This window comes from Bidens hawaiensis, unplaced genomic scaffold, assembly GCF_021521415.1.
Source record: "Bidens hawaiensis isolate Kalapana, Puna unplaced genomic scaffold, B.hawaiensis_p1.1 tig00074943_1, whole genome shotgun sequence".
Taxonomy (NCBI): domain Eukaryota; kingdom Viridiplantae; phylum Streptophyta; class Magnoliopsida; order Asterales; family Asteraceae; genus Bidens; species Bidens hawaiensis.
Window position 1 is genome coordinate 11639 of NW_027503003.1, and position 25924 is coordinate 37562.

The 25924-nt window shown below is 47.0% G+C and overlaps 1 protein-coding gene and 1 pseudogene across 1 annotated transcript; both read right to left on the reverse strand.

The window, feature by feature from the left end:
- Nucleotides 1-9975: 9975 nt before the first annotated feature.
- Nucleotides 9976-11396, reverse strand: LOC143606470 (putative methyltransferase PMT15). Its single transcript, XM_077082234.1, has 4 exons — nt 11342-11396; nt 10967-11264; nt 10345-10815; nt 9976-10238 (listed from the first exon to the last, which is right to left on the reverse strand). The coding sequence occupies exons 1-4, from the start codon at nt 11382-11384 to the stop codon at nt 10010-10012; spliced, it is 1041 nt and encodes a 346-aa protein (XP_076938349.1). The 5' UTR covers nt 11385-11396; the 3' UTR covers nt 9976-10009.
- A 1211-nt stretch (nt 11397-12607) lies between these two features.
- Nucleotides 12608-13339, reverse strand: LOC143606467 (putative methyltransferase PMT16 pseudogene; annotated as a pseudogene).
- Nucleotides 13340-25924: the final 12585 nt, after the last annotated feature.

The window sequence follows — 25924 nt, forward strand, 5'->3', positions numbered from 1 at the left end:
CTGTTGTCGACCCTACAGGTGCGTAGGGTTATTTTTGCTTTTTTTTTTGTATCATCATCTTTTCCTAACTGTTTTTTGTTTTTACAGTTTCGGATTCCAATGAGGTGTATGTTCCACGGTGGAACATCCGCCGGGGAACAACCCTTCGAACAGCTGTGGACTGCGTCGAGTGGGCGCGTCACGCAGCCCCAAGTGGTGCGTTGGGGGAAGCCATGTCTAGCTACCAGGAGGGTAGGCTGACGAATGAGCTTCGGATTCTCCTTGCCCGGGTGTAGCCGCGCGTCGAGTTGCTTTGTCGTGAAAACGACAAGTTAAAGACGGCGCGTAGCCAGGAAGTGGCTCAGGCGCAGGCTATCCGGGAGGAGAACAGGAGACTTGCCGCCATTGCTGCGGATAAGGAAAAGGCCTTCAAGGCCCTCGAGGTTGAAGTTCAGGCCCGGCTCGAGGCCCGTTCCAAGGCTACCCAAGCTGTTAACGAACAACTTAGGTTGGCTAAGGAAACTGCGCGGAACGCGACCGAGAGGGCCACCAAAGCTGAAGCCATTGCTGAGCCTCTGCGCGCCGAGAATGAGGAGCTTAAAGCCAAACTAGAGAGGCTCCAGCAGGCTCATGATGCCTTGGCCATGGAAGACGCCAAGAAGCTCCAAGAGATCTTGGACCAGAGGGGTATGCTTGACCACACTGAGCGTAAGCTGAAGGGCGTTGAAGAGGCTGCAGCTAAAGAAGTGTTGCTTGCCGACCTTAACCAAAATGAAGCCGAACGCGCCCGTGACCAAGCTTAAGCTGCCCTCCAGGAAGCTCTGATCACCAAGGAATGGCTTCTACAAGAAGCGTTGTCGCAGGTATGCGTAGCTTCATAATATCTTTACGCTTTTCTTTATACTTAGAAGAAAAGTTTTTGATATATACATATTTTTTGTAGGTTGTGCATCGGGTCTTCACAAACACATCCTATGACGATGCCATGAGCGCAGCCCTCAACGCTTCCCATGATGATGGGGAAAAGGCTGGTTTCCTGCTTGGTCTGGGGTTTGTTGAGAAGGGCATCCCGCCTTCCAACTTCCCTCTTTATGACGTGGACACTGAAGCTGCTTACGACCAAGCAGTGAACCAGTATGCTGCCTTCCCGCATCCGGTGATGGAGAAGGTGAACGAAATTGCTGCTGCTGATGATGGGCTAACTATTCTCAAGACTTTCCTTGAACCGCCACAGCCAACTGATGGTGCGAGTTCAAGTGGGTTTGGAGGGAGTGGTCCTGAAGTTTGAACCTTTAGATCCCTTCCCACTGTTAGAATAGATTTATATTTTTGCATGCGGGTATGTGCCCAGCAATTCTTGTAATATTTGAATTTTGATGGAATATATATTATTTGTTAATGCCTTGCCTTGTAAACCTTATATGTTTTGTTTCACGCATATTTTGGTTTAACTTAGCAATTTCTTGATTACTTTGGATAAGTTAACTTCTCAACGTGGCAGATAATAGGTTAAAGTTTTGCTTCCTCTTTCGTGATTGTGCGGGTAAGACCGTCACTTTCACTTAGTAGGGTGGCTAAATTTTACCTATATCTGACATGCGTGAAGGTTTTCCTCATCTTTTCCTTAGAAATTTTCTAAGTGTTTTAAATAAGTTAACCTTTCGACGCGCGGTTGTCAATAGGTTGATGTTCAGTTTCCTCTATCATGATTGTGCGGGTAGGACCGTCACTTTCATTTAGTGGGATGACCAAACTTCACCTATAACTGACCTGCGTGAAGGTTTTCCTCATCTTTTAGAAATTTTTGCCGTTTTTTGTGTTTATGCGGGTTTTGCCGCCTTCCACACGCAACGACTTACTTCTTTTCACACTTATTTATGCGGTGAATACCGGCATATTAGTGTGGAAAGTTCATAAGTATAAAGGTAAGGCTATCAACACAATGTGATAAAGGAGAATCATTTCCATTAGAAGTGGCTCTAGGCCTTTTCTTTACAAGTGTGGAATTTATCTACATGTAACATTTGCGTAATTGAGCTCCATTCCATGTTCTTGGGATGGGGGTGCCATCGAGCCTTTCGAGCCGGTATGCGCCCTTTCCCAAAACTTCTTTGATAATGTATGGCCCTTTCCAGACCGGGGCCAGCTTTCCTGGGCGTTCTTGGTTCGAAGCCTCGTTGTTACGCAGTATGTAGTCTCCGACATTGAAGTTGCAGAGTTTTACCCGCGTGTTGTAGTACTTTTGCATTTGTCGCTTGTAGTTCTCTTCACGCGCTGCGGCTAAGTCTCTGCGTTCTTCGGTTGGCATAAGGTCTAACCGTCTTTCCGCATCATTGTCTTCTGGCTGAATCAAGACCCTTGGTGAGGGTAAACCAATTTCGACCGGGACCATGGCTTCAGTGCCATAAGTGAGGCTGAACGGGGTTTCTCCCGTATTGGCCTTTTTCAGCGTTCTGTTTGCCCAAAGGACGTGTGGAACTTCGTCCACCCAGCCGGATCTGTGTTCCAAGAGTCTTTTCTTTATGCCGTCGATGATGCTCTTATTTGCTCTTTCCACCTCACCATTACCCTGCGGGTGCGCCACTGAGGTAAAGGTGTGGGTGATTTGAAGTTCTTCCAGCCACTTTTGTAGCTTCTTGTCAGCAAAGTTGGTGCCGTTATCGCTCACCAAATTCTGTGGAAGTCCAAAACGACAAATAATAAATTCCCAAATAAATTTTTTGATATGTTTTGCGGTTGTTTGGGCTAAGGGTTTTGCTTCTATCCACTTGGTGAAGTAGTCGATGGCTACCACTAGAAACTGAACGTTCCCTGCTGCTGTGGGAAATGGACCTGTCACATCGATGGCCCACTTCTGAAATGGCCATGAAGAGGTGACGGGAACAAGTTCATTCTTCGGGCGATGCGTGTTGGGTGCGTAGAGTTGGCAAGACCTACACTTTTTAATGTATGCCAGCGCATCCGTATGCATCCCCGGCCAAAAGTATCCCGCGTTGTTTAGCTTAGCTACAACAGCGCGTGGACCTGCGTGTACTCCACAGATGCCCTCGTGCACTTCCCTTAGGAGGTAGCCAGCATCTTGGTTGTCCACGCATCTTAGGAGTGGGCCAAGAAAGTTACGTCTGTAAAGGATGTCATCGATGAGTTGATAGTTCAGTGCTTTACAGCGTATTTTTCTTACCTGTGTTTTTGACTCTGGCAGTATACCCGCCGCAAGGTAATTTATTATTGGTGTCATCCACGTTTCTGTGCCGGTTTGGATGACACAGATTTCCTTGTGCGGGACTGATGGTGCTCCAAGGAGTTCAATGCGGATGTCCTTTCCCAAGTGGGTGAAGGCTAATGATGCAAGCTTGCTTAACGCATCCGCATATTTGTTTTCGCTACGCTTGACGTGTATGACTTTACAATCGTGAAAATCACGCATAAGGGTTTTTGCTTGTGCGAGGTATAGGGCCATTGTGTCGTTCACGGCCGTGTACGTCCCGTTTATTTGGTTGCCTACTAACATGGAATCCACGTGGGCTTCCAAGTTTTTCACTCCCATCTTACGCGCAATTCTCAGCCCGGCCAAGAATGCTTCATACTCCGCTTCGTTATTCGTACTTGGAAAATCCAGTCGAATAGCGTAAGTGTATTCTTGGCCTGCTGGGTTGGTTAGTTTCAACCCTGCGCCTGAACCCTCGTTGTTGGTTGCTCCATCAGTGTAGAGTCGCCAGACATCATCGATGTCTTATGCTGGAGAGGGTTGAGCCTCCTCCTGGCACTCTTTCTCCCGCGAAGCGGGGACTTCTGCAATAAAGTCGGCCAAGACCTGGCCTTTTATGGCTGGTCTTGGCTTGTACTTTATCGCGTATTCCCCCAACTCAATTGCCCATTTGGCTAGGCGTCCCGACAACTCGGGTTTGCCTAGAACGTTTGCAAGTTTGAAGTTGGTGAGAATGGTGATTGGGTGACCTTGGAAATATCGTCTTAGCCTGCGTGAAGCCTGTACAAGTGCTAAGACTAATTTTTCCAGGGTAGAGTACCGGGTTTCCACGTCTGTTAGGACACGGCTAACATAGTAGATTGGCATCTGGATGCCTTTCCGCTCTACTAGCAGGACTGCCCCGGTTGCTCTATCTGTGGCGGAAAGGTATAGGGTTAATTCCTCTCCCGCTTCTGGTGCTGTGAGCGTTGGGAGTTCGATCAAGCGTGACCGAATTTCCTGAAAAGCTGCTTCCGCTTCTGGTGTCCAGCGGAAGTGCGTTTTCTTTAAACAGTTTCACAATGTTGACACGAATGGGAACGACCTATCCGCATGGTTTGCCAAAAAGCGGTTAAGTGCGACTAGTCGTCCATTCAGTGTCTGAGCTTGCTTGATGGTAGTAGGTGATTCCATTTTGATAATGGCTTCGACCTTTTCAGGGTTCGCTCTGAAGCCATCTTTAGTAACAATGACTCCTAAGAACTTCCCTTCTTCCATCCCAAAGGAACACTTGCTCGGATTGAGCTTCATGTTTATCTTTCTGAGCGTGTTGAAAGTTTCTTCGATGTCTTTCAACATCGCTTCTGGCTCAGGGCTTTTGATGACCAAGTCATCCATGTAGACTTCCAAGTTCCTCCCAATTTGGGCATGAAACTCTTTGTCCATCAGGCGTTGGTATGTGGACCCGGCATTCTTAAGTCCGAATGGCATCATTTGATAACAAAATGTGCCATCGGGCGTCCGAAATGCGGTTTTGTCCTGATCGTCAACGGCAATGTGGATTTGATGGTACCCCTTATACGCATCAAGGAAGCATTTAAGGCGAAACGGTGCTAACGAATCTACCTTAAGGTCAATTTCGGGTAACGGATAACAATCTTTGGGGCATGCTTTGTTTAAGTCTTTGAAATCTATGCACATGCGCCATTGTTTGTTAGATTTCGGTACCATGACGGGATTTGCAACCCATGTTTGATATCTGCTAACGCGTACGATGCCCGCGTCAAGGAGTTCCTTGACTTGGGTTCTACACGCGTTAGCTTGTTCCGCCCCCATTACTCTGCGCTTTTGTACGACTGGCGTAAAAGCCGGGTCACACTTGAGCTTATGCTCTGCCTTACTTCGAGGTACACCAGTCATGTCAGCTGGTGTCCACGCGAAGATGTCAGCGTTTTTCTGTAGTAAGCGTTTGAGTAAGGTGCGCGTAGGATCAGTGATTGTTGGGCCAATGGTAACAGCCTGGTCAGGGTATTTGCCATTGAAGGCCCATTCTTCTGGTTCGGTGATGGTTGGTTTAGCCATCTTTGGTTTGGGTTCAGATGAGACAGATGCGATGCATACCTGGGGAATACCGGTGATCATCGCTACACCCTCAGCTGTTGGCCATCCCATCATGCCATGGACTGAAGATACCACGACATTGAATCTTGCCATCCCGTCTCTCCCGAAGAGAATGTCGTACGTGTGGTGTGGCTTCCTCATTACGACAAAGTCCACGTCTTCTGTGCGGGAGTGTTTCCCGTCTGTGAGAATGACGGGGAAAGATAGGATACCTAGGGGGTGTTTGTGCTGCCGTCGAACCCTTCCATCGAGGCGTAGACCGTTTCCAGGCGTTCCTTGTCTTCGTCGTCTAGCTTGTCGAAGAACTGCCTGTACATAACCGTTGACGAGGCGCCGTTGTCAGCAAGAGTGCGGGAAGTGATGTAGTACCCCAGCTGGCTTTTGATGACGATAGGGCCTTCTTTGTTGGGTCCTCCTGGCACTCGCGGGAAGCGCACCTCAGCTTCCTTCCACGCGCATGGTTCTGTCGTTCGTCTTTTTCTTCCTCGGACGTTACTATGAACCATGTGGATGCTGATGTCAACGGGCTTTCGTCCGTTGCCTTTGTATCGGTTATCATTCCTCCCTCCATTCTTGATTGATGCCACAAGGTGTGTAAGTCTTCCATCCTTGACGAATGTTTCAACAATATCCTTCAAGGATGTACACTCCTCAGTGGTGTGACCCTTTGTCCCATGGAAGTCACAGGATTTGCTCTGATCCGCGTTATGTCGCTGCCGGATCATTGGAGCTTTTGGCCATGGGAGTTTTTCGGTGGCAAATATCTCCGTGACGCTTTTGGTGAGTGGCGTCCACCGGGGTTTTCGGCTTGATGGGTGCGTGTTATCCCTTCCGCCTACTAGAGGGCGAGAGCTGGATGAGGTGTCAAAGTTTACCCTTGACTGCCAAATACCTAGCTTCCTCTTTTTGTTGTGCCGGGCGGTCCGGACATTGTTTTCTCTAGTCCTCTGCGTGTAGAGGTTTGTGCTCTGGGGAAGATCTCTACCCAGTTGCTTTTCCGTTTCTGCGAAACGTTTAGCTGCTGTCATGATGGCATCCCATGTGGATGGCATGCCGTCTTTACCCGTCAACGTGCGGATAAGCTCTGGGTATTCGGCGCCCTGGATGAAAGCGGCGCGAACAAGATCTTCGCTTATGGTGCCCAGACTCAGCTTCTTCGAGTTGAAGCGAGTGATGAAGTCTAGTAAAGATTCATCCTCCTCTCTAACGCAGTTGAGGATCGTCCACTGCTCTTCAGTATATTTCCTCTGTTGACTGAAGTGCTGGCTGAACTTGTGTTGGAAATCCGCCCAATCATAGATGTGGTGGACCGGTAAACGATCAAACCACGCCCTGGCCGCTCCAACCAGCGTCATCTGGAACATATAACACCACGTGGGTTCCGTCCAGTTGCTGACGGTTTCCCCCGCTATGAATCTGTTCAAGCGATCGTCTGGGTCGGATATACCATCATAAGTGCCGATGTTGGACATCTGTTTGGCACTCTTCGGGGCGATTGCTTCCGCAATGTCCCTTGCAAACTTGGACGTTCCCGCATTTGCAACAGTTGGTCTAAAGGTTTTGGAGAAGTCACGTGGGTTTCCCACCGCGTTCCTTGGTTTGAAGGTTTCTCCAAAATTCCTTCTTGGTTGGAAGTCCGTTTCCTTACGCTTCCCTTTCGCCCTATGACGAGGGTTTGCGTCACTGTCGGACTCCTCCCAATCATCGTCCAAGTATTCGCACTCATTGCTCATGTTGAGCTGTTGTCGAGTGCTTCCGAATTCGTCAGCCTGTTGGAGTGAACGTAAGCGTTCATCCAACTCAGCTTGGAATTCCTTCTGACGTGCTTCCGCCCACGCTTTAACTTGATCAAGTGTTTGGCGGGGGAGCCTCGTCTGTTATCTCTCCAACTGGGTATCGGTGAATCCCAGTGAAGGATTGTTTACTGCACTTGCCCCGGCTTGGGTAACCGGGGTAGTGTTCGTAAAAATTGTGTATTCGCCGGTGTTCCCCCCAGTAGCTGGGATTGTGGTTACCGGAGTTTCTTGGTCACTCGCTGGCCTTGGCACCAGAGTAACCTTAACCATCTTTCCAGAGGTTTTGAAAAAAAGTGAAGAAGAATTAGTTCTAGCTTCTATGCACGGATGGCGCCAATGAAGAAACACTAAGTGACCCCGGCAGATTACGGATAATCTGGGGGTTAAGTAGATGTTTCCCACGAGGGTTAGGTCTGGCAAAGATGGTTGTTCTTCTGATGACCTGCAAAACAGACACCGTGAGCTCGTCACTGAGAAGGGGGGGGGGGGTTCCTCCTTGTGACCACCCTCCGGCGTGAGAATCAGACTAGATTGCTCTGAATATAAGTGTATATTAAGAGAAATAGCTAGAGCAGATATGTGAGTATGAGATGATCCTACCGTTCCAAGGTGTTGGAGTATTTATAGCCGAAGGTAGGTTTCCAAGCAGGTACAGCCAGCTGTATACTATTCCTTTTCTACCAACTGTGGGCTACGCATGTGCCATGCTGGTGGTTGGTGGGTAGGCAGCGGCTGATAGTGACATGGCCGGCTGTGTACTATTCCTTTTCCACCAATTGCAGGCTATGTACGTGCCACAACAAGGGTTGGTGAGTAGGCAGCGGCTAATAGTGACATTTTGTACTAGAGCGTGCTCCTCCTCGTACTGTTGTCGGTGAGCTGTCACCCTGTGATTGGTTCATGGGCTGCTTTGGTCAGATCTTGTCTATTTTGTCCATACCTTGGCAGGTATAGTACAAAAGATCTTCCAGAAGCGTACGAACTGGCTCATTTGGGCGGGAGTATTCCCGCCTTGCTCATTCCTTCTTCAGGTGACTACTGAATTATTGAGAGTTAGTGCCTTGTGCGTGTAGCCTTGCTATTAGTGCGGGTAGCCTTCCCTGATGGCTTGTATCCGCAGCTGCGGGAACAGGCGGGGTACTTCACCATTGGGAGGCTTTTCCTGCGGGAACAGCTGGCGTACTGCGCGTAAGGTCTTCATCTCTCTGAGCCTGGTGGGTCCTGCAGAACCAGTTGGTCTTGGCGCAGACGTCCCTCTTCAAGGTGAGTCTTGCTGGTCCAACTGGGCTCTGCTGGGACCTACCTCTTCATAACCATAGATGGGTCAATAGTTAAAAAAACATTATCTCTGTATTTTAACAGGGGAGTAACTACCGCAATACACGTCAATCTCATAATGCCACTTCATTTACCTCACATACTACCCTAAACCTACATAAACCAAATGCAACACTCCATTATCTCTTTTTTTTACTCGGGTACTAGTCCCCAATTTGGGGTACCCGAATTTGGTTATAAGTTAACGGTGGTGGTGTTTGCCGATCAGGTATCATACCCGAAATTGGATACACGACGATGCCCCTCTCCCCATTATCAAATCCGATAAAGAATAATGAAATAGTGAACAAGAAAAACATATCTCGAAACAACCAAAACTAACTTCTTGCTTAATATTTCTAAAAATTCGCACATTACTAGACTATGATTTCCGTTTGTAATTAAGGTTCCACCTCGTTTACCGTTTCGACTTTTACCAAAAAGTTGTTATTTTCTGCTAACCATAATTGTCACACCACGTTAATCCCACTTGTGGAGTCACATGATCAAACATTTATACCATTTATTTTAATTCCCATTTTCAAAAATAAATATCTTATACCCATTTGTTTTATATTTTCAATCAGTTAAAGATAATTATCCTCTTACAAAATTGACTTTAAAATTGTTATTTTTGTTAATAATAAGATGTTTTTATATTATATTTCAAAAAAAGAGCCAAACAATTTAAAATAAAGTGCCAGATAAACGAGCAACAAGCTGTGCCGCAATTCCCTTTTGGATAACAAACTCATTCCTATTAAAAACAAAGTTTTGACTCTTATGGGCCGATAAATTACTACGCACGACTTTCTGAACTCTGTGATTTATGAGACCACTCGTAGCGGTTGTGTGTGGTGTGTGTTGGGGGGAAGGGGGGGGGACGTTGAAGGGGGGAAAGGATCTGATCTCCCCACCGTGACAATGAACTTTGTGTACACAACGAATTAGAAAACTAGGGGGATGCTGTGCAGCACGTATTGGGCTTGTTTTGGACTCACAAGGAGCCCACTACGTATGGTCTGATCGTCTGAGATTCAGATACCAAAAACCCAACCGACACGTTAGCGCGTGTTCTTGGTTTTAAAAAGCGAGAGGCGAAGAAAAGCGACGGGGTTTAAAACAGAAGCGTGAAGCGCCAAGCGCAAAAGCGAGAGCTTTTCGTACTCGAGGCGAACGTATTTATATAATTTTTATATATGTATATGTCATGGGTTTTTAACATCTTGAGTCATGATGTAGCTATATTTAAACATTATATATGATTTAATATATAAACTACCTACACAAACGACTTAAAAAAGCATTTGTACAACACTTAGATGCTTAAAAACCACTTGCGTACGAAAGGCGAGCGCCTCACCTTCGCTTTAGGTCGCTTTTTGCCTAAAAAGCTCGCCTTTTGAACATTGCTAGCCTGGACTAGCCTAAAGCGAAGAGGACCTCGCCATAGGTCACCTCTCGTCTCAGCTCGCCTTAGACGCGCTTTTTTAAACCAAGCGCGTGTTAAATAATTTAATAATGATAATATAAATATTTCATGAAGGAAAACTAGATTACAATTTTAGAAATAAATATTAAAAAAATGACAACAGCTATTTTTTAACTTTTAAGCCTGGTCAATATCAGCAGGAGCAGTCCAATACAATTTCACAGCAAAAAGAAGCTTCTCCCTCACCATTGGCCCATCTTCATGGTCAACTATTTGACTATCCCAATTTAATCCATCTGCATTATTTTTTATTTTCACCAATAAATCCACGTCATCTCTTATAATCACACTTCCTTCCGGTCTTAATATTCTGTCCATCTCCAACATAATATCTTCCATTTCACATCTAGTCACAAACATTAATTATTATTAAAAAAATGATTAGAAAACAAAATTAATATACACTAATTTAACTTCCTAAGTATTAATGAACAAAAATATTAAAAACATACTTGTGTTGGTATATCGTGAAAACCGAATCGGCATGGATGAGGTCATACGTCCTCGGGTAAGTCGACATTGCCTCGCACCAACTTTGATAGGTCCCGATGAGTCCACGCTCATAAATGGCTCCTAGTGTATCGACCTTGGCTTCAACCGGGACTATGTTCATGACCCACAAAGGATCTTTGACAAGTGAGGCTGCAAAACCACCCAAAAACGCGTTCATGTCGAGAAGGTTTCGGTGTCTTCCAGGTTGTCCTAGTTGATTATTTACGGTTTTATAGTATGAAATTCTTTTGTTCCATAAAATAACGTCTTGTTGGAAAATTTCGGGTGTTACACCTTCAATGCTTCCACTAGTAACCCTAGGAGGTACCATGTGTAATCTCTTTGGCCAATTTGCTATTGCACCACCCGCAACTTGTTCATTGCTTGATACTTCAGGTAGTCGAGTTACGCATGTCTCGATATCCATATACCTATAATAAGTATATTTATTTGATCATGCTAGTTTTCTAATTGATTGTTACAGACTTACAGTTTGTATCAATCAACTTTTGACTGTTACTACACGTGTTGTAACAGTCGATTGAAAATTAAGGTAACGAATTAGATTGATGATTGACTAACCATGCGGAATCAGGATTATGGACCGGGCAAAAAGGCGGGGTCTGGGTGAATTTGGGATTTGTTTTACAATTCAAATGGTTGATTGGTTTTTGCCATATTGCAAGATCACCCCTATGCGCTACTTTTTTCCAACAAAGGCTCTTTGCAACGTTCTCGATTCGAGTTTGTTCCTCGTTCAAATCCTCTTTTGTTCTCTCCCATCCTTTCCAGTGTTTTTGCCAATTAATCGGAGGTCCGGAAAGGATCCAGTATCCACCGGGTCGAAGAACCCGATCCACTTCAATCAAGTACACTCCATCTAAAACCAAGTTATCCACATTAATTCAGTAATTCCTAAATTAGAATAAGAAAATAAAAGGAAACGAAGGAAATTACCATATTGACCCCACGGAATGAGACAACGAGAGCAATGAGCCATGTCAAAAGCCCTAGAAGGATACGGAAGCCGCTTTGACGCAATGACCCCAATCAACGCAGGAACACCACGCTCTAAGGCGAATTGTACTTGAGCTTCATGCGTATCGCGTGGCGCAAACGACATTGCTATTATGTTTCTAGATAGAAGGTAGGCTCCCCAACTAGCTACCTAACATGATGTAAATAAAATTACCAACTCATTTAAATTTAATATTTACAATTACAAACAACAATTTTGAATCTAGATAACAACAATATAGTACCTAACATGATCCTACTTACAAACTGTAATTTACAAATGCTAAGGCTGAGGGGTGTGGGGGGCGCGAGAGGGGGCGCGAGTGGGGGCTCCAGCCAATAATATTGTGACGTGTGGCAGAGAGAGAAACTTGATAAGATGGGTGTTGGTTGTGGTGCTCGCGCCCCTGGCCCTGGTGTGGAGGGGCGCGAGAGGGGGCGCGAGCGGTTTTTTATTTTTATTTTTTTATAAATGTATTAAAAAAACGTATTATTAAAAAAACTCATAAAAATTTTTTTTTATGGTATGGAATATATAAACGTATTATTAATTACTCTTCTTTTATTCACCCATCTAATCATTCTTTTTTTATTTATTTATTTATGGTATGGAATATATAAATTAATTAATTAAAATTATTATCTTTCTGGTGCTTTGGATTCTTGGTGTTCAGATCGTGCCTGCCAGCTTTCCCAAGAATGAAGAAAATGGCTACCATACATATGTACACATTATTAACTCCAACCTGCATCAATGGTGACACAGATCCATCTTCACGCATTCCCAGGCCAACTTTACGCCCATTTTCTCCCGCTAGCTCTCTTGCGCCTGCCTTGGTCTGCGTGCTCGCGCCCCTCTCGCGCCCCTCTCGCGCCTCGGTGGTGTGGTGCTCGCGCCGGATAGGCTCACGCGCCCCCTCTCGCGCTCCACACCCCTCAGCCTAACTAAAACATTAATATACCAAGAAGTTATCTGTCACATCTACTTACCATAATTAAGTATAGAATTCATTTTGATTCCAACATTTATGCAACATCAAATTCAATATAGTTTTAAAATGTCAATTTCATCTCTTGTAATTCAAACCTTATATAATAATATATACAAAAAGAAAAAATTCTCAAAATGACCTATTCCAAAAAAAATGCACAAATTAACAGGAGTCACACATTGCCTAAATAACATCAAAATCTGTTCTAATTACTTCAATCCACAAATAAAATAAAATAAAATAATATTCCATAAATTGTAATAACTAATAAGCAAGGTAATAATATTCTTACCCCACAACCCGTATCAAGGGCGGTTCGGATCGACCCGTCATTAAGATTAATCACCTTCCCAATATCATTAATATACGCATGAGCTCCATTAGGAAACATGGTCCCACCACCGGGGAATCTAAACCGGTCATCTTCAAATCTGATCCAATTCTGAACCGCTTTCTCGACCGTTAGATCTTTATGTGGCACATTTGCGTACCACACGAGATCTCTACTCACCGGCCACTTAAACGGGTTCTTGTACCCGTACGGAGCCGGTATACGGCACTTAAGAAGCTCATGTTTTCCCGGGCAATGTCTTTCTCGGTATATTAACCGGTCACGTGGGAACTTTAGGGATCGTTTTTGGTCGTGGCATGGTGTGTGTTCGGAGAGGTTAAGGTGACATGGTGGGTAGGTTTTGAGGTTGTCGGTGGGGGTGTCGGATAGGGAGTGGTGGGAAGTGAAGTCTAGGTTTATGTTTATGTTTTTGTTTTTGTGTGTGTTGGATAAGGTGGTGGTGGGGCAGGTGATGGTGGTGGTGGTGGTGGCGCGTGGGTGAAATGAGCCGAGGAAGTAGAAGGAAGAACATAGGAGGAAGACAAGACATGTTAGTACGAGGTTGTGTTTACGGAGGGTATAAGGGTGGTGGGGTTTAGTATTGTGTCTTGCCATTGGTGAAGAGTTGAATAAGGTTGTCAATTGTCATGTGGTTTGAAATGTATATATAGAGGATGATGTGTTTGGTTTGGTTTTGTTAAGTGGAGTGTGGACTGGGGAAGGTGGTGGAAGGTGTGATTTGGATGGAGTGTTCCCAGTTAAATCTGTGTGTTGTAATTTATTATTTAGTTTTAAGTTATTTCAGTGTACAATTAGTTTGTGAAATGGTTTTGTTTATATATAGAGTAAAATGCGGTTTTCGTCTATATGGTTTGTTAAATCTGGGGTTTTAGTCTAATAGATTCAAATTTATGATTTTCGTTACTGTGGTTTTATTTCACTTGCAATTAAACCCGAATTTAGTAACCTCATTAAGTTTGGTTGTTAAACTCATCAGCATGCTCCTCACGTGAGGGGTAGTTTGTCATTTTTCTCCCCAAACCCTAATTCCCAAGCCCCTCTCGTGAAGGGCTAAGGTGTGTTTGGGAACAAAAAGGACAAAATTGCCCCTCACGTGAGAGGCATGCTGATGGGTTTAACGATAAGACTTAATTGGGTTTGTGGGGTCGGGTTTAATTGCAAGTGAAATAAAACCATAGGGATGAAAATCACATATTTGAAACTATTTGACTAAAACCGTAGATTTTGACAAAATACATGGATAAAAACCGCGGTTCACTCTACATGTTAGGTAGGTTTATATTTATATTCTAATTTAGATCTAAATACTATTCCTTATGTTTCAGTAAAGTTTATAACCATAGAATGCAAAAATGGTTTGGATATAAGAGGATCCTTAATGTAGATTGTAGAGCTATGAATGAATGTTTACAAACGCAACCTTGATAGGCAATAGACGGTGAATCCATATACGATGCTGTAACGAAACTATGAAAGCAAACAAATGGCTCAATAACTTGATTCATCCCAAAAGCTTCAAGAAGCAAGGTTCTTGATAGAACTTAAAAGTTCATATATAATAAATTAATAATAATCAAACTCAGAACTAAGGAAGTAAATAACAATGCCTGTATTTGAAGAGGTAGGTCCCAGCAGGGCTCAGTTGGTCCCGCATGACTTACTTGATAACTGCCCTAATAGTATTCATATACTTTTATATTCAAAGAGCAATATAGACTGATTCTCACGCCGGAGGGTGGTCACAAGGAGGAACCCCCCCCTTCTCAGTGACGAGCTTACGGTGTCTGTTTTGCAGGTTCCCTGAAGTACAACTTACTCTGCTGGACCTAACCTTCGTGGGAAACATTACTTAGCCCCCAGATTACCTATAATCTGCCCGGGGGTCACTTAGTGTTTCTTCATTGGCGCCATCCGTGCATAAAAGCTAGAACTACATCTTTCTCCAGTTTTTCAAAACTTCCAAGATGACTAGAGAAACTCCGGTAACCACAACCCCAGCCACTGGGGTAAACACCGGCAACACAATGTTTACAAACACTACCCCAGCCACCCAAGCTGGGGGAAGTGAAGTACATTTTACGAACACTACCCCAGTCACTCATGTAGGGGCAAGTGGAGTAAATATTCCACTGGGATTCACTGATGCCCAGCTGGAAAAACGAACTCGAGCCCCTCGCCAAACACTTGATCAAGTGAAGGCATGGGCCGAGGCACGTCAAAGAGAATTTCAGGCTGAGTTGGAAGAACGCTTGCGTTCAGTCCAACAAGCTGAGGAATTCGGTAGTACTCGCCAGCACCTCAACATGAGTAGTGAGTGCGAGTACTCAGACGACGAGAGGGAAGACTCCGACACCGACGCGAACCCTCGCCATAGGGCGAAAGGGAAGCGTAAGGAAACGGACCCCCAGCCAAAAAGGAATTTTGGGGAAGCATTCCAACCAGTCACGGAGAAAAGCTCGCGTGACTTCTCCAAGGCCTTTAGACCTACTGCCACAAACGCAGGAAGGTCAAAATTTGCTAGGGACATTGCAGAAGCAATCGCCCCGAGGAGTGCCAAACAAATGTCCAACATTGGCACATACGATGGTCTATCCGACCCAGATGACCATCTGAACAGGTTCATTGCGGGGGCAACCGTCAGTAACTGGACGGAGCCCACGTGGTGCTACATGTTCCAGATGACTCTGGTAGGAGCAGCCAGAGCATGGTTTGACCGTTTACCGGTCCACCACATTTATGACTGGGCAGACTTCCAGAACAAGTTCAGTCAACAGTTTAGTCAACAGAGGAAGCACACTGAGGAGCAGTGGACGATCCTCAACTGTGTGAGAGAAGAGGATGAATCCTTACTGGACTTCATCACCCGCTTCAACTCCAAGAAGCTGAGTCTGGGCAACGTCAGCGAAGACCTCGTTCGCGCCGCTTTCATTCAGGGCGCTGAGTACCCAGAACTTATCCGCACTTTGACGGGTAAAGACGGCATGCCATCCACATGGGATGCCATAATGACGGCAGCCAAGCGCTTTGCCGAAACGGAGAAACAGCTGGGAAGAGATCTCCCCCAGAATACAAACCTCTACACACAGAGGACAAGGGAGAACAATGTGAGAGCCGCCCGGCTAAACAAAAAGAGGCGGCAAGGTATTTGGCAGTCAAGGATTAACTTTGACACCCCCTCAAGCTCTCGCCCTCTGGTTGGCGGAAGGGACAACACGCACCCTTCCAACCGGAAGAACCGTTGGACGCCACTCACCAAGAGCGTCACGGAGATATTTGCCACGGAAAAACTGCCATGGCCAAAAGCCCCAGCGATCCGACAGAAACCCAATGCGGATCAAAGCAAGTCTTGTGACTTCCATGGGACAAAGGGCCACAGCACTGAGGAGTGCACATCCTTGAGGGACATCGTCGAGACATTCGTCAAGGATGGGAGGTTGCAACACCTCGTGGCATCTATCAAGAAAGGGGGAAGAAACGACAACAGGTACAGGGGTAACGGACGAAAGCCCGTCGACATCAGCATCAACATGGTCCATGGTAAGGTCAGAGGAAGAAAGAGACCGATGACCGAGCCATGCGCATGGAAGGAAGCAGAAGTGCGCTTCCCGCGAGTGCCGGGAGGCCCAAACAAAGAAGGCCCCATTGTCATTAAAAGCCAGCTGGGGCACTACATCACCTCCCGCACACTCGTTGACAATGGCGCATCGTCGACAGTGATGTACAGGCAGTTCTTCGACAAGCTCGACGATGAAGACAAGGAACGCCTGGAGACGGTCTACGCTTCAATGGAGGGGTTTGACGGCAGCATGAACACTCCCTTGGGCATCCTATCTTTCCCCGTCACTCTCACCGATGGGAATTATTCACGCACGGAGGATGTGGATTTTGTTGTAATGAAAAAACCACATCATACGTATGACATCCTATTCGGGAGAGACGGGATGGCAAGATTCAACGCCGTGGTATCCTCAGTCCACGGCATGATGGGATGGCCAACAACTGACGGCGTAGCGATGATCACGGGCATTCCCCAGGTATGCATCGCATCTGTCTCTTCTAAACCCAAACCGAAGATGGCCAAACAAACCATCACTGAACCTGAACAGTGGGCATTCAATGGGAAATATCCCGATCAGGCCGTTACCATTGGCCCGACAATTGTTGATCCAACACGCACCTTACTCAAGCGCTTACTGCAGCGAAACGCAGACATCTTCGCGTGGACACCAGCCGACATGACTGGTGTACCCCGGAGTAAGGCAGAGCATAAGCTCAAATGCGATCCGGCCGTTACGCCGATCGTACAAAAGCGCAGAGTAATGGGGCCCGAGCAAACCAACGCGTGCAGAACCCAAGTCAAGGAACTCCTTGATGCGGGCATCGTGCGCGTTAGCAAATATCAAACGTGGGTTGCAAATCCCGTAATGGTACCGAAGAATAACAAACAATGGCGCATGTGCATAGATTTCAAAGATTTGAACAAAGCATGCCCCAAAGATTGTTATCCGTTACCAGAAATTGATCTCAAGGTGGATTCGGTGGCACCATTTCGCCTTAAATGCTTCTTGGATGCGTATAAGGGGTACCATCAAATCCACATGGCTGTAGATGACCAGGACAAAACCGCCTTTCGGACGCCCGATGGCACATTTTGTTATAAAATGATGCCATTCGGACTTAAGAACGCCGGGTCCACGTACCAACGACTAATGGACAAAGAGTTTCACGCCCAAATTGGGAGAAACTTGGAAGTCTATATGGATGATTTGGTCATCAAAAGCCCCGAGCCAGAGGCGATGTTGAAAGACATTGAGGAAACTTTCAACACGCTCAGAAAGATAAACATGAAGCTCAACCCGAGCAAGTGTTCATTTGGGGTGGAAGAAGGGAAGTTCTTGGGAGTCATTATTACTAAAGATGGCTTCAGAGCGAACCCTGAAAAGGTCGAAGCCATTGTCAAAATGGAATCACCTACCACCATAAAACAGGCTCAAACACTGAACGGACGACTAGTCGCGCTTAACCGCTTTTTGGCAAACCATGCGGATAGGTCGTTCCCATTTGTGTCAACACTAAGAAATTGTTTAAAGAAAACGCACTTCCGCTGGACACCAGAAGCGGAAGCAGCTTTCCAGGAGATTCGATCACGCCTGATCGAACTCCCAACACTCACAGCACCACAAGCGGGAGAGGAGTTAATCCTATACCTCTCCGCAACAGATAGAGCAACCGGGGCAGTCCTGCTTGTAGAACGAAAAGGCATCCAGATGCCAATCTATTATGTTAGCCGCGTGCTGGCAGACGCGGAAACCCGGTACTCTACCCTGGAAAAACTGGTCTTGGCACTTATACACGCTTCACGCAGGTTGAGACGATATTTCCAGGGTCACCCAATCACTATTCTCACCAACTTCAAACTCTCAAATGTTCTAGGCAAACCCGAGTTATCGGGACGCCTAGCCAAATGGGCAATTGAATTGGGAGAATATGCGATTCAATACAAGCCGAGACCAGCCATTAAAGGCCAGGTCCTGGCTGATTTTATTGCAGAAGTCCCCGCTGCGCGGGAGAAAGAGTGCCAGGAGGAGGTTCAACCCTCCCCAGCACACGAAATCGATGAGGTCTGGCGACTCTACACTGATGGAGCAGCTAGTAACGAGGGTTCAGGCGCAGGGTTAAAATTAACAAACCCAGCAGGCCAGGAATATACTTATGCTATTCGGCTGGATTTCCCAAGTACGAATAACGAAGCTGAATATGAAGCATTCCTGGCCGGATTGAGGATTGCGCGTAAAATGGGTGTAAAAAATTTGGAAGCCCATGTAGATTCCATGCTAGTGGCAAACCAAATAAACGGGACGTACACGGCTGTGAATGACACAATGGCCCTGTACCTCGCCCAGGCCAAAGCCATCATGCGCGATTTTAATGATTGTAAAGTGATACATGTCAAGCGCAGCGAAAACAAATCTGCGGATGCGTTAAGTAAGCTTGCATCACTGGCCTTCACCCACTTGGGAAAGGACATCCGCGTGGAACTCCTCGAAACACCATCAGTCCCGCACAAGGAAATTTGTGTCATCCAAACCGGTACAGAAACATGGATGACCCCAATAATAAAATACCTTGAAGCAGGAACGTTACCAGAGTCGAAGTCACAGGCAAGAAAACTACGCTGTAAAGCACTGAATTATCAGCTGGTCAATGACACCCTTTACAGACGTAACTTTCTTGGCCCATTGTTAAGATGCGTAGACAACCAAGATGCTGACTACCTCCTAAGGGAGGTTCACGAAGGCATCTGTGGAGTACACGCAGGCCCCCGCGCTGTGGTAGCCAAGCTAAACAACGCGGGATACTTCTGGCCGGGTATGCATATGGACGCGTTGGCATACATCAGAAAATGCAGATCTTGTCAGCTTTACGCACCCAACACGCATCGCCCGAAAAATGAACTTGTTCCTGTCACTTCCTCGTGGCCATTTCAGAAGTGGGCCATTGACGTGACAGGCCCATTTCCAACAGCAGCTGGGAATGTTCAGTTCCTAGTGGTAGCCATTGACTACTTCACCAAATGGATAGAAGCGAAACCTTTAGCCCAAACAACTGCAAAGCATATCAAAAAATTTATTTGGGAATTTATTATTTGTCGTTTTGGACTTCCACAGAATTTGGTAAGCGACAATGGCACCAACTTTGCTGACAAGAAGCTACAGCAGTGGCTGAAAGAACTTCAAATCACCCACACCTTTACCTCAGTGGCACACCCGCAAGGTAACGGTGAGGTAGAAAGAGCAAACAAGAGCATCGTCGAAGGCATCAAGAAAAGACTCTTGGAACACAGATCCGGCTGGGTGGACGAGCTTCCGCACGTCCTTTGGGCAAACAGAACGCTGAAGAAGACCAGTACGGGAGAAACCCCGTTCAGTCTCACTTATGGCACTGAAGCCATGATCCCAGTCGAAATCGGTTTACCCTCACCAAGGGTCTTAATCCAACCAGAAGACAATGATGCGGAAAGACGGTTAGACCTTATACTAACCGAAGAGCGCAGAGACTTAGCCGCCGTGCGTGAAGAAAACTACAAACGACAAATGCAAAAGTACTACAACACGCGGGTAAAACTCTGCAACTTCAAGGAAGGAGACTACATACTGCGTAACAACGAGGCTTCGAACCAACAACGCCCAGGAAAGTTGGCCCCGATTTGGGAAGGGCCATACATTATCAAAGAAGTTCTGGGAAAGGGCGCGTACCGGCTCGAAAGGCTCGATGGCACTCCCATCCCTAGAACATGGAATGGAGCTCAATTACGCAAATGTTATATGTAGATCAATTCCAACTTGTAAAGAAAAGGCCTAGAGCCACTTCTAATGGAAATGATTCTCCTTTCATGATGTATTGATAGCTTGTAACCTATGAACTTCCCTTACGGGAAGAAGTAGTTGCGTGTGGAAGGCGGCAATACCCGCATAAACACAACGCCAAAATGTTAAAAAGTTCTAAGGAAAACCTACACGCAGGTCAGATGAAGGTAAAGTTTAGCCATCCTTGTAAGTGCAAGTGACGGTCTTACCCGCACAATCACGAACAAGGAAGCCAAACTTAACTTACCATCTACCACGTTAAAAGGTTAACTTATGAACACTTAAAAAAGAAGAAAAACCTACACGCAGGTCAGATATAGGTCTAAAGTTAAAGCCATCCTACTAAGTGCAAGTGACGGTTACACCCGCACAATCACGAAAGAGGAAGCGAAAACTTTAGTCCATTATCAACCACGTTCAAAGGTTTAACTTAATGCCTTAGAAATTTCGAAAAGGAAACCTACACGCAGGTCAGATAGAGGGTAAAGATTAGCCATCCTACCAAGTGCAAGTGACGGTTTTACCCGCACAATCACGAAGGAGGCGAAACTTTAACCCATCATCAACCACGTTCAAAGGTTCTTATTCTAAACACTTGGAAAATTGCTAAATCAAACTAAGTATGCAAGTCATAAGTTTATAAAGCAAGGAACCCAAGGAAGGAAATAACAATCTTATACGCAAAGAGATTAATATTTCACAATCAATTACAAGAATGGCTGGGTAACTACCCGCCTAAAAGAAATCTATACAAAGCTAAGTCTATCCTAGCAGCGGGAAGGGATCTTCAGGATCAGGCTTCAGGGCCACCTCCGCTTGGGCCAGCACCATCAGAGCGCGGCTGCCCAAGGAAAGCCTTAAGGATGTTTAGCCCATCATCAGCAGCAGCAGCTTCATTCACCTTCTCCACCACTGGATGCGGGAAGGCAGCGTACTGGTTCACAGCTTGGTCATAAGCAGCTTCAGTGTTAACATTGAATAAAGGGAAGTTGGAGGGCGGAAAGCCTCTCTCAGCAAACCCTAGACCAAGCAGGAAGCCAGTCTTCTGCCCATCCTCATGAGAAGCGTTGAGGGCTGCGCTCATCGCATCGTCATAAGAGGTCTCTGAAAGGACCTGACGCACAACCTACAAAAGAATTAAAGTTAGAACATTTTCTAATTACGAGCAGAAAGCGTAAAGAAAAAGAGGATACCTGAGGCAACGCTTCTCGAAGCAGCCATTGGAGGGTAGCTTGACTTTCTTTGTAAGCACGTTCGGCTCCGCTTTTATCAAGGTTGGCAAGTTGAATTTCCTTGGCGGCAGCTTCTTCGACGCTTTGAAGTTTCCTCTCAGTGCGGTCAAGCACCCCCCTCTGGTCAAGGATCTCTTGCAGCTTCTTGGCATCTTCCATTGCCAAGGCGTCATGAGCATGTTGAAGAGCTTTTAATTTGCATTTAAGCTGCTCATTCTCTTCGCGAAGCGGCTCAGCAACAGCTTCAGCCTTGGCAGCCCTCTCAGTTGAGTTTCGCGCAGTCTCCTTAGCCAGCCGAAGCTGTTCATTCACAGCTTGGGCAGCCTTGGAGCGGGCCTCGAGTCGCGCCTGGACTTCAACCTCGAGGGCCTTGAATGCCTTCTCCTTCTCGGCTGCGGCAGCGGCCAACTGCCGGTTCTCCTCCCGAAGAGCCCGCGCTTCAGATACATCTTTGGCGCGAGCTGCTTTTAACTTGTCGTTTTCACGACAAAGCAGCTCGACGCGGGGCTGCGTTCGGGCCTGGAGAACCCGAAGCTCATTGGTTAGCCTACCCTCTTGGTAGCTAGCCATGGCTTCCCCCAACGCACCATGAGGAGCAGCGTGGCGAGCCCAGTCCACGCACTCCACAGGGGTGCGAAGGGTTGTTCCTCGGCGTATGTTCCATCTTGGAACATACACTTCATTGGAATCCGACACTGCAAAAGAAACAAAGGCAGTTAGGAAAAGATGACAAAAATATACAAAGAAAAAAGAACCCTACGTACCTGTAGGGTCAATAACAGGCCGATAGCCGCCAAACCCATCACCTGAACCTAAAGGAAATCCATCCAACAGGTCAGGCAGACGGGAAGGTGGCATAGATCGGCGGGAAGCCCGGCGCGTACCTGATGGTCCGGCCGTCGGTGCCGTTGGCGCAGGTATAGTGGCAGCCGCCGTGGTAGCCATTGTTGGCGCCGACTGCTCAGCAACAGTAACCGCCGGCTCCGTGAAAGATGCTGTAAAAACTGCACTCACGGCCGGCGGAGACACCTTCGCAGCTGGAACAGCCTCAGGAAGGCTGGAACCAGCGGAAGCAAGCATAGACGCTTGGGTCGACGCCTCGGGAAGGCTGACCGAGCCTACCGTCATTGGCGGGGGAATACTTACTCCAACTCCACCCTGGAATGCGTCAACATCCGCACCTGCACGAGCAAAAGTGTTAGAAAAATTTATTCGGAACAAATCTAGACAAGAATTATGGGGGTACTTACGGGGTCTCTTGAGCTTGAACGCACGGACGAGCGGGGGCGAACCCGATGGAGCCGGCCTCTTAACACCGGTAACCGTCGTCGTCGCTGCCTCCCCGGAGGTAACACCTGCAGCCTCCGGAACGGTGGTCTCTTCACCACCGGGCTTCCCCGCCACCTCTGCATTATCTGACTCCGAGTCAGATAGGACTACCGGGTCGGCCGTAGAGGCCACCTTCTCCTTGCCTTTCCCGACGGCAGCCTTTTTCTTCCGCACCAGCGGAGGACCTTCTGCGGATTCCTCAGAAGAAGAAATGTCATGAACTCCAGCAGCAGGCACAGCATTGAGAGGATCAGGGTAGAAGATAGGCTTACCTGGCCGTCGGTGGCTCAGGATCTCTTGGCCTGGCGGGTAAACCTCCACGAACCGACCCGCAGTCTGCTCTAAGATGGGCAACTCGTTCTCGTCCAGAGCACGAGTACCCATCCGCGCAGGACCATCTTCCTCCCGCGGATTCAGGAGCGATTGAAGATCGTTACCCTCTGAAATCAACAAGAAAGTTAGAAAAAATCGTAGTCAGCAAAAAGAAACAAGACATACCATAAGGGGTAGAGTTCGAACCATATTCAAGGACGATCGGAACCTTATCCGCATTCGCCGCCTTCCACACCCGGCTCATCCCCAGCATCACCATCGCCGACTCTGGAAAACGGAAAACCGGGGACTGGACCCGGGATATCTTCGCGAACCATTCCGCCTCCTCGTAGTTGATGGCGGGAAGGTTCGGAAGCGGCTGGCCATTCTTGAACTTCATGGCAATGGGGATGGCTCGAGCGGATATGAAGAAGAACTCTCTCCTCCATGAGCGAAGACTCCGCTCGGTGGCACAAATCTTTAAACCCTTGATACGGGTTGTAAGAGTGTACCACCCTTGGATGCACCTCCAAGTATAGAAGGTCATCAGGCGGTCAACGAGGGGCTCAAGGCCCAGTATCCGGCACACCCACTCAAAGTGCCGGACCTTGGCAATAGCCATGGGGTGCACCTCTGTCAAGTGCACACCGTGCCTCTCTAGGACACGGTACACAAACTTTGTCAACGGAAACCTAAGGTTCCCATAGACAAAGAATGCAGCATAAACCCCGATCTTGCCACTTGGGGCATCGTACACAGTATGGTGGGGCTCAGGAAACTCAGGCTCGAGAGACTCGAGCATGAACTTCCTGACGATATACTGGTACAGCTCGGCAGGAAGAGAACACTGGCATTCACCAGCAGTCTTCTGGTCATCAGCATCGTGAGAAGACATGGTGGAAGAAAGAAGAGATTTCGGAATAATGCTTTACTGAAAAAGAAATTCGCCGGAAATTACTTGAGAAGAAGAGATGAAAGTGGAAAGTGTGAATTGCAAATAACCTTCTCCCCCTTTATATAGTAATCGCAATTAATGCGATGCATTTAATACGGAAGAAAGAGAAAGCAAAGGTGCAATGACACTATGACGCGTGGCAAAAACAAACTGGCAACAGCTGTCAAAAGGACGTGTGCCAGAGATTTCGCGGCCACGCGCCCGAAATCCCGTGCCCACGCGCCTGAAAAAGCAACTGGAATGACCACATAATGTCATGTCGCCATAACTTCTGGCACGTCCTGACACAGTCAGAAGAAACCGTCGCACGACGTTTGAGGTATTGGGTTGTTATCCATCCACCAACCCTTCAAATTTCAAAATTTAAAAATTTGAAGACTTAAGGTTCAAAAAAAATAAGCGGGAAAATACCCCTTACCTTGGCAAACAAGTAACCATAAGCCGGGTGTGGGTACAGTGTAAAGGCAAAACCCTTCACATACCTAACACCCGCAGGGAATTGAAGCCAAAATATTTGGCAACCAAGTAACCATAAGACGGGTGCGGGTACAGTGTAAAGGCAAAACCCTTCACATACCTAGCACCCGCAGGGAATGGACGCCAGGAATACCTTGGAAGTAAAGTAACCGTAAGACGGGTGCGGGTACAGTGTAAAGGCAAAACCCTTCACATACCTAGCACCCGCTGAGAATTGAAACCAAGAAGGATCTTCTGGGCAATGCTTGCGGAAGCGGAAATAGCATCCCCGCATAGCGGGAACATCGAGTACTACGTTGTTTGAGGCTCCAAGATGGAATTGGTGGTTTAAACATAATTGATCACTATGTTCAAAACCTACCAGAACCACAGGGAGAATCCGCACAACTAAGACTCAGTGCTCCTGACTTGCGAGGAGGTTACAGACCTACCCGCATCATACCCAAAGACCAAGCAGGAAACTCGGGAATTTCTGCAAGTGACAAGGACTTCCGCGGGAAGAACCCCCATGGAAAACCTTACAAAAACCCCTTTTCAAAACCCTTTGCTTAAGTCCAAAAGTTCACCTCACTTTATTAGACATTCATGAGAAGAACATTGGACTGGGGGGACTTGAAGAGGTAGGTCCCAGCAGGGCTCAGTTGGTCCCGCATGACTCACCTTGAACAGGGATGTCTGCGCAAAGACCATCTACTCCCGCAGGACCCACCATGCTCAGAGAAGCCTACGCGCAGTATGCAAGCTGCATACGCAGGGAAAAGCCTCCCAATGGTAAAGTAACCCGCCTGTTCCCGCAGTTGCGGATACAAGCCATCAGGGAAGGCTACCCGCACAGCATAGCTACACGCATAAGGCTTAACACTTACAAATATTCAGTGTCACCTGAAAGAATGAGCAAAGGCGGGAGGGGGAAAACTCCCGCCAAAATGGGCCAGTCCGTATGGAGGATCTTTTGCGTGATACCTGACGAGGTAAAGACAAAAGATCTGACCAAGAATGCGACAGCTCACTGACAGCAGCGTGGCAGACAGCACGCCACTGCACTGTGACCAATAGCCGCCGCCTGCTCACCAACTCCTGCCAGAGCACGTGCCTAGCCTGCAGTTGGTAGAAGACGAAGAGTGCACGGCACGCCTGCTCTATGTCAGACGCTACCTGTCCACCACTCACAGGCAAGGCACGTGCATAGGTTACAGTTGGTAGCGTGTTGGGCCGGCTAAACCCCTTGGATACCCACCTTCGGCTATAAAAGACAGCAAATGGTATTATCATTTCATCATCTACTATCTCGTATAATTTACTTGATAACTGCCCTAATAGTATTCATATACTTTTATATTCAAAGAGCAATATAGACTGATTCTCACGCCGGAGGGTGGTCACAAGGAGGAACCCCCCCCTTCTCAGTGACGAGCTTACGGTGTCTGTTTTGCAGGTTCCCTGAAGTACAACTTACTCTGCTGGACCTAACCTTCGTGGGAAACATTACTTAGCCCCCAGATTACCT